General features: G+C 48.2%; 1 protein-coding gene across 1 annotated transcript in view; it reads left to right on the forward strand.

Annotated features, from left to right (window-relative positions):
- Positions 1 to 6,610, forward strand: part of LOC104393483 (alpha-2-macroglobulin-like protein 1) — a 26,308-nt gene extending 19,698 nt beyond the window's left edge. The window contains exons 23-35 of the mRNA XM_010002988.1: positions 100 to 183; positions 1,212 to 1,388; positions 1,522 to 1,603; positions 2,287 to 2,443; positions 2,676 to 2,750; positions 3,563 to 3,725; positions 4,054 to 4,268; positions 4,407 to 4,622; positions 4,727 to 4,854; positions 5,167 to 5,257; positions 5,961 to 6,029; positions 6,343 to 6,445; positions 6,570 to 6,610. Coding sequence (XP_010001290.1) covers positions 100 to 183; positions 1,212 to 1,388; positions 1,522 to 1,603; positions 2,287 to 2,443; positions 2,676 to 2,750; positions 3,563 to 3,725; positions 4,054 to 4,268; positions 4,407 to 4,622; positions 4,727 to 4,854; positions 5,167 to 5,257; positions 5,961 to 6,029; positions 6,343 to 6,445; positions 6,570 to 6,610 — 1,601 coding nt within the window. The remainder of the gene's footprint in view (positions 1 to 99; positions 184 to 1,211; positions 1,389 to 1,521; positions 1,604 to 2,286; positions 2,444 to 2,675; positions 2,751 to 3,562; positions 3,726 to 4,053; positions 4,269 to 4,406; positions 4,623 to 4,726; positions 4,855 to 5,166; positions 5,258 to 5,960; positions 6,030 to 6,342; positions 6,446 to 6,569) is intronic.
- Positions 6,611 to 8,681: the final 2,071 nt, after the last annotated feature.

Here is an 8,681-nt window from a genome sequence, read left to right on the forward strand (position 1 = left end):
AGCAGGAAGTAGGCAGTTTATCTGTGTTAAGTCTTTTACTTCTGGTTAGATGCATTTGGCTTGATTTTTAATAAAACATCTTTATCCTGGTGTCATCAGGAAACAGGGCTGAAGAACCTGTGTCCCTTCACCTCCCTGACAATGTAGTGAAAGGATCTGCCAGAGCTTCCATTTGCATCTCAGGTAAGTCATTTCTCTTGTGGGCTTATTGACTGCTGTTACAGATGAGCAAGGCTTAAGTTGGCAGTGGTATCAGGGGATGCATTTGACATGAAGCTGCTTGAAAGAGAGGATACTGTGTTTCTATTCTCTGCAGTTTGCCAAGACCAGGCTTTCATATTTCTGAGTTAATACTTAGGATTTCATGGGAAAAGTAATCTGCAGAGGAGAATAATCCTTATTTTTCTAGGTAAGGCTTAGGAGCAGAGACTCTAGGTCATTATTGTTTCTGGGGCTTTGAGATCTTGGCAAGTTCCATGTAGGTGCAATTAACAAAGCTCATAACCATCTTGTCTCCCTGCTAAGTTTTGCTGCTACAACAGAAGCTCCTGGACAGAAGAAATCCTCCTCGGCATTGCTAAGTTGCAAAAGAGCAGTTTGGAGAGGCTACTGGGACCACACATGCCTGCCATTCAATACACTTCTTTGTGCTGGGCTCATTTCCCCTCAGGCCAGAATTGGTATGAAGCTGGGCCTGGCATAAATAATCATGTATATTAAGCAAGAAAGCCCCAAAGGAGGAAACCAAATACAAGGCTTTTCTGACTGCCTGGGGTATATATGAACACCTTCACACCATCTGACCAGCTGACATACTGACATCTTGATGCTTGACATATGGCCAGGTAAAGCAGGCCTGGCTAGAGACCAGAAACGTCTCAACCTTTCCCTAAGTGCTTTTATATTTTCTGTATGACAAACACTGAATGATGGCAGCTCTGCTTGTAGCCTCTTAGTAGTACTTGTTATGGTTGGACACCTTCAGACTGCAAAAGCTCCCCAGCGACTCCATACTGTGGTCACCCTGCATCATGATGCCAGACTACGAAGAGGCAAAACAGTACTTTCTGTCCTGCACTCTGTTGTTTGCTCCTCTTTCCTTCTCTCTCCAGTGTTTTGCTCCTGCGCTGAGGTGAAACGCTATTACCCACTGCCTGCCTGAGAAGCACGTAGAATCATACACTCGTTTTGTTTCTTACATGCATATGTAGGTGACCTCCTGGGCCAGGCACTGCAGAACCTAGACCACCTAGTGCAGATGCCCCATGGTTGTGGGGAGCAGAACATGGTGCTGTTTGCCCCCATTGTCTATGTGCTGCAGTACCTGGAGAAGACAAGGCAGCTGACCCCTGAGATCAAGGAGCGGGCAACAGGATTCCTGCGCAATGGCAAGTACAGCAGACGCACCTTGCTCTTCTGCCTTCTCCTGTGTCCAACCTAACAAAACTCTTGCCCTTGCCCTATCAGTGCTGGCCCCTCTGTGTTACTGTGCCATATTAGTCACTGTTCCCATCTCCACAGGGTACCAGATGCAGCTTCTTTATAGGCACAGAGATGGGTCCTACAGTGTCTTTGGACAGCAGGATGGGGAAGGGAACACTTGGTAAGCACTGCAAATATCTCTCACTCCTGATTTTTCCCATCTGGACTAGAACTTGGAAAAACTAATGGGTGTTCCTTCTTTTGGATGGAGACCCCAGGAGTTCTCTGGCAGGGAGAAAGATTGAAGGGTTTTGAGCCACTTGAAAAAGCAGTGAGATGGGGCAGCAGAGTTTCTGGGACAGTGGAATACCAATGATGTGGTCCCAAAGGGTAGAAGGTCCCTTTTTGTCTCTTTGGCCCTGCTGTTGCTCCACAGACATGATAAGGTACTGCTTCTGGTGTCCCAGTAGCCAAGAGGAGTACATACTGACTGGAGATAGATCAGGAGGAACAACAAAAAATTTCTCCCCCCCCAAGGAGGGCATTGATTAACAGAGTTTAAAAGAGCTGCATTGACCAAGCATGACCCTGTAGTGTCTGGGCTTGGAGAAATGTAGAAAGGGAAGGAGGAAGAAAATTGATAATTTAAGACTGTCTCTAGGTATTTGGGGGAAGTTAAAAGCAATGCATAAAGGTAGAAGGGCTAAGAAGTTTTTCACCTGTGGAATGACTGGGTAAAGCAGTAGTATATGAGTAGTACCTTTGTGGAGTCACCCCAATACGTCAGTATTAATTTCAGGGATAAGCAGCAATTGACTTTGCTTTTTTTGTTTCTCCTTCTCTCATGACTCATTCTTTTCCTAGGCTGACAGCTTTTGTAGTCAAGAGTCTTGGCCAAGCCAGAAAATACATCTATGTAGATGACAAAAATGTTCAGGATGCCTTACGCTGGCTAGAGCGAAACCAGCTCCCCAGTGGCTGCTTTGCCACCAAAGGCAGCCTCTTTCACCCCTTCTTAAAGGTAAATGAGGGCGAAGCCAGGCGGCAGCTGGGAATGGCTGAACAGATGTGGCAGCAAAAGATTGTGGGATCCCAGGGGCTCCTGGAAAGCCACTCCTGCAACCCATGCATCCAGCCTTAAAGAGAGCAGGATATAGGGTGGGGAACACAAACGGAATGCTTTTCCTTCTGGGGAGTCACTGCCTGTGCCCTCCAACCACCAGATGGGAATGAAAGGTGCGTTCTCTTCACAGGGCAGTGCGGATGATAAGATCACGCTCGGGGCGTACGTCGCTGCGGCGCTGCTGGAGCTGGGCCGGCCACTGCAGGTCAGCGTGTTCCTGCTCCATCCCCCTCTCCCCTGTGCTCCCACACCCGGGCACTGCTACAGAGATACATCAATTTGAAATGCTGCCATTCCCCAGGCTAGGAACAAGTAGGGAGCTGCTGGGAAGGAGTCAGTGTTTGGGCAGACTGTGAGTCACAGAATCATCACAGTTGGAAAAGACTTCTAAGATCACCTAGTGATCTGGCAGGGGGGAAGGGAGCAACACAGCCACTTGAACAAGTAAAAACAAAAAGGCCCCACAAACACACCCCTCACAAAACCAAAAACAACACATGACCTACAAAAAATGCTCCATACTCACTAGAACATGTCCTGAAATGCTACATCTACAGGTTTCTTGAATACCTCCAGAAATGGTGACTCCACCACCTGGACAGCCTGTTCCAGTGCCTGACTACTCTTTCAGTAAAGAAATTCTTCCTAATATCTAGTCTAAACCTCCCCTGGTGCAACTTCAGGCCTCTGGTCCTATCATTATTCACCAGGCAGAAGAAGCTAATACCCACCTGACTTCAACCCCCTTTCAGGTAGTTGTAGAGAGCAATAGGTCTCCCCTCAGCCTCCTGAAGTAATTCCTTAGGAGAGATGGTGCTTTAAAACTGGCATGATGTGATAATGTTTGGTCACTATGGCTCACAGAGCACATTGGGGGCTGCTATGCCTGTATTCTCAAGAGAATGTGCAATTTAATAGGTTTCTCTGAAGCTACACTAGGAGGACATAGTCTGGCTCCCTGGAATGAGCTGTGCTGCCCTGTTTTGCCTCTGCCATATGTCTTCTCTTGCAACACAGGGCAAGCTGATGCAGAATACCCTCCGCTGCCTGCAGCAGGCGGTTCACAACATCACCAACATCTACACAGAAGCCGTGCTGGCCTATGCCTTTGCCCTGGCTGGGGACTATGAGACAACCCAGGAACTGCTATACAAACTGGAGGAACAGGCCATCAAATCAGGTGCTGACTGCTGGCTGAGATAATGCTTTTTGTTCCCCTGCTGGGGTCTGGAGTATCGTATGCTCCACTACAGTGGTTTAAAATTGCATACGTATTTGTATATAGTCCTTATATTAGAAAAAGTTTCCTCAGCCTGGAGGATTTCAAATCCTCTTGAAGGTGGAGGTAGGAATCTGTGGGCTAAGACCAGGTGAAGCCCTGGAGAAAAAGTTGAAGAAGGAAATCTTGGCCTGAGTAAAGGGAATGAACTCCAGGAGCCCTGAATGCACTCGGGTTTGTCTCGTGTGACCCCCCACAGATAGCCTTCATGCTCCTTTTCCTTCTGCAGGAGGAGATATCCACTGGAGCCCCAAGCCAAGTTCTCCAGCTTCCACTGACTTTTGGCCTGAGAGTCAGTCAATGGACATAGAGTTGACAGCCTATGTACTCCTGGCATACCTGTCTAAGCCACAGGTGCATGCAGGTGACATGATAACTGCAGCTGGTATTGTGGCATGGCTGACCCGCCAGCAGAATGCCTATGGAGGCTTTGCCTCCACCCAGGTAACAAGGAGCTCCCTGCAGATTGATGTACTTTTGCACCTGAAGTTGGCAGGGCGAGTCCTCTTGAGGTCATCTTGCTCCAAGTCAGCTTCACTAGATCTGATTCTTTCAGAGGGGTGATTATCTGTTCCTCTCTAGGACACCGTGGTTGCCTTGCAAGCCTTAGCAAAATATGCAGCAAGGACGTTCAGCACATCAGGCCGGGTGCTTGTGAGGGTGAAGTCCCAGAGGGGCTTTGGGAAGGCTTTCCAAGTCAACCACCAGAAGCGGCTGCTGGTGCAGCAGGCAGCACTGGCAGAGGTCCCGGGGCAGTTCCTGGTTCAGGTCCACGGCAGCAGCTGCGTTCTTGCTCAGGTGAGGTGGTGGGATGGCATGAGACAAAGAAGAGGTGGAGAACTCTGCTTTCTCTCCCTGCATGATGTCATGTCTGGCCAGTCTTCTCCACTCTGACCCTGTAGATGGTGCTGAGGTACCACGAGCCTCCTGCACAGGCTGCTGTAGCAACCTTCACTCTTCGGGTCAACACAGAGCTGACCAACTGTAGCCAGGCCAATGCACATGCCCTCACTGTCCACATACTTACCAGGTGACCCCAAGGGTTGTTCCCTCTTCCAGAAAGACCAACTGTGCTTGGAGACTGCAGCTGGGAAAGCCTCAGGGCTGCAGTGGAGGGACTCAGCACTTGGGGCACACTAGACAGAGGGTGAAGGTGGAAGCGGTGGGGAAGGAAGGTGTTGGCTACTTCCTGCAAGAGGGAGCAGTGGCTGCTGTGTCACCTGTTCCAGATGGGCTACCTGGCTCAGGGTCCTCCACACAGGGCAGGGTGGTGGAGGGAAGGGGGGCTGGAAGGGCACTACTCTCACAGAGTCGGACCCTCTGACTGTTTCTCTTTCTTCAGCTACATTGGGAGCAGAGTCACATCCAACATGGTGATCATGGAGGTCTCCCTGCTGTCTGGGTTTGTCCTGGCTCCCAGATCCAGGATGTTGGTAAGGACTTTAAAATAAAACAGGAAAGGAGGTGAATGTGCTTGCTTCTATTGGGAAGTGTTAATTTCAGGCCATGAGGTAAGTAAAACCATAGGAGCCCTTTGCTGTTTTAATTGAACCAAAATATTTCATTTTCATATAGACCCCAGAAGGGCTACAGGAGATCAGCAGTGGCTCAGCTTCTCCCTTTGACACTGTTCTGCTTTGGGCCAGGAACCAAATGTGCTGCTGGATGTGCTAGACACCAGGATTTGTTTGCCAGAAATACTAGGTTAAGATTTCACAGAAAGACTCGAATTCTTGCAATTGTTTATTTGTTTTATTTTTTCCCCCCAGCTATAAAACCGAAAGATTAATTATTTTCACAGGCTCCAGATAGGTCTTTAAGAGCAGTCTAGCAGTCAGCCAGATGAGGTAAAAAGAATCATTACTGGTGCCTGCTGACCAACATATCAGTCCTCTGTACTACCCACATGGCCTTTTGTTCCTGGAGAGGGAGATTCCTCTAACTGAGTAGGAACAGCACAGTTCATCCCTAAGACGCTCACAAGGGATGTCCAGGAGGGATTACCAAAGACAGAACCCTTATGTGTGAGAAAGACACAGCTTATAGAGAGTCCAGCCCCACACAATTTCTTCAATAGGCCGGAAGCCCTAAAGAAAGTGCTCACAAATTTCCGTGTGCTATTGTTTCCTGTCCCAGCTGGAGCGCCAACCCATCATTAAGAAAACAGAAGTGACAGCTGATATGGTCTTAATTTATCTGGAGAAGGTAGGTGGGAACGAAAACATTTGGTTTGGCAATGCAAGAGCAAGAAGCCAGAGGACGAGGAGCTGTAAGAAGCCCAAGGCTGGACTAGGTGTGGGGAAAGAGCAGTGGTAGAGATGTGGGAAGAGGAATCTTGACTAATTTTGTTGTAATTGGTTTAGAATTTGCTACTTCTCACACATACTCTATTTCTAAAATCCAGAATCTCTAATGGATCAGAGAGATTTAGTGCAGGAAAATATTCAAGTTAGGGAAGATGAAAATGCAATGACTTTTTTTCTCCTCTTCCTTGCTAATTTCTTTCCACCTTCACAAGCTCAATGATGAATCTCAGACCTTCATTCTGCAACTGGAACAACTAGTTCAGATGAAGTACCTGAAACCAGCCGTCATCAAAGTCTACGATTACTACCAGCCAGGTGGGTTACAGATTCCCTCCTTCTCTGGGACTGGGACCTGGGTTCCTAATGCTCTGGCTGGGAAGAGATGTCATGCACTCCCTTTGCATGCATGTGTAATCAACTTCCTCATTTCCTTTTGCAGAGGAGCGAGCCTTGGCTGACTACAGTGCTGTCTGTAGTTGAGGTAGGCAGTAAGTCCCTGTGTGACACAGAGTGGCATCAAGAAACAACGGGTCACGGGTGGGAGAGAGGCAATGCAAACAATCAAAGATGGGAAGAAGGATGATAATCAATGGGGAATGTATATCTAGCTAGAAAGAGGAATGGGCAGTTGCCAGTGGCTAGTTATGTGGAGCTAGTATACGGGCTCTTTTGCAGCCAGGGAGGCAGCTCTGACTGAAGGTGGAGAGTCTCACAGTGAGAGTCAGGAAGGGAAAGCTGAGCATCTTGGGAATGAGAATGCAGAGCTATAGCAGCCTGTGCTAACAAGAGCCCTCAGACCTGGAAATGGCTCCATTCCCTCCACTCTACTATATTCGTTGCAGTGTAGGAAAGGGAGATTCAGGCAGACAAAGGAGCAAGCTGAAGCTGGGAAGATGTACTTATTTTGTCTTCGGGGATACCATATCCAGCTGCCAGAAGGGGCATGCCTTTTTAGTAGCCTGAAGCCAGAACAGGCCTGAAGAATCTTTTAACAGGATAAGACAGAATCTTTAAATGATACATGCTGCATCCTGACAGCATCCCACAGAGAGTGCTGCCTAGGGAGCCACCTCCACTACTAGCCAAGACAAGGCATCTTCCATAGCTTGATGATAACCACAGAGGAATGGATCATGCCCTCCTTGTTTGTCTTACCACAATCATACATAGTTCCTCAGAAAGAGGTGGAGGAGCTCCAAGATTCATGTTAAAGGAGAGGAAGTGCCACAGCAGGACTCCTGCCTTTGCTCAATATTTCAGGTTAGGCACTGAATGGAAGTGCCCTAGTTGGGACACAGCCCGCATTAAAGTTGAGCCTATGTGGTCCTGTCCCTGAGCAGGTGGACTGAGAGATCATAACAGTCCAGCAGTTGTGCATGCATTGTGAGGGTCTGCTTGAGGCTGGGGAGTCTGGTACACACCTGGGAAGAATAATTAAAGTAAGCATGATCCCTGCCCTTGCCACCATTGTGCCACTTGTTGATGAAAACCAGGCTTAGCCCATGGAGACACCATTTCTGCCATTGCAAATGTACAAGCCTTCTAGCTTGTCTACTGCTCCCTCCTCATGCTTCCCATGGTTTCCCTTAATACCTCCTGCAGTAGGATTCAGGCAGCTTTGGAGTACAAGATGCCTGTACTCCAACGTGTGTGACAGCTGTATCTCCTGTGTACTTCCTCCAGGCTTCTCTGCCATCAGCTTTTCTTTGAAGCAGTCTCCACGTAGTGATGCAGTGCCCTAAGATTAGCTCCTCACCCCACCTCAGCAGTACAGCTTTGCCAGTGGCTCTTGATAAAGGTCTCTAAATGAAACTGTTGGCCAAAGGAACTGTCAAACATGTCCCAGCTGTCCCTTGCCTTCAGCTTGTTTGTGCGATGATCACCTCCCCCAGGTACCAACGCTGCCCTGCTCTACCTCCTCATGTGCAAGTCTGCTGCTGGAGGGGCAGGGTTTGGCACTGTACATGTACATACATGACAGAGGTGAACAACTTATTTTTCCCAGGTGTTCTTAAATGTGCTTTTCCTGGTTTGGGAGAGAAACAGTAAACCTGAATAATCACTCAATCACACGGTTCTAGTCTCCTCACTTTTAATAAGATGCCAGGCACAGACTGAGCCTTTCAGAAACTTAACTGCTCAGCAGGGAATTTAAAGTATTTTCTCTTTGCTTCTCATGTTGTTCTGGTGGCTGTTGGCAGGGATGAAAAAGAACTAACAAAAAGAGACCACAGAGGATGGGTCTGTCCATTTTCCTGTGAAGACGAGAAAGGAGAAAAACATCAGCGTTCCTGAAGTATTAAAACTAATCACTGAGAACTCAGGGTTGTGGGGAGTTTTTTTGCACTTTGTCACTGAATGGGACTGCCAAGTCATCAAGGACAGGGCTCTCTCTGACTCTACCTATGCAAAGTCTACAGCAGCATCACAGAATGGTTTGGGTTGGAAGAGATCTTAAAGATCATCTAGATCCAACCCCCCTGCATTGGCAGGGACACCTCCCACTAGACCAAGTTGCTCAGAGTGCAGGGCTTGTGGCAGGCATCCCAGA

This window comes from Chaetura pelagica, unplaced genomic scaffold, assembly GCF_000747805.2.
Source record: "Chaetura pelagica isolate M959 unplaced genomic scaffold, ChaPel_1.0 scaffold117, whole genome shotgun sequence".
Classification (NCBI taxonomy): Eukaryota; Metazoa; Chordata; class Aves; order Apodiformes; family Apodidae; genus Chaetura; species Chaetura pelagica.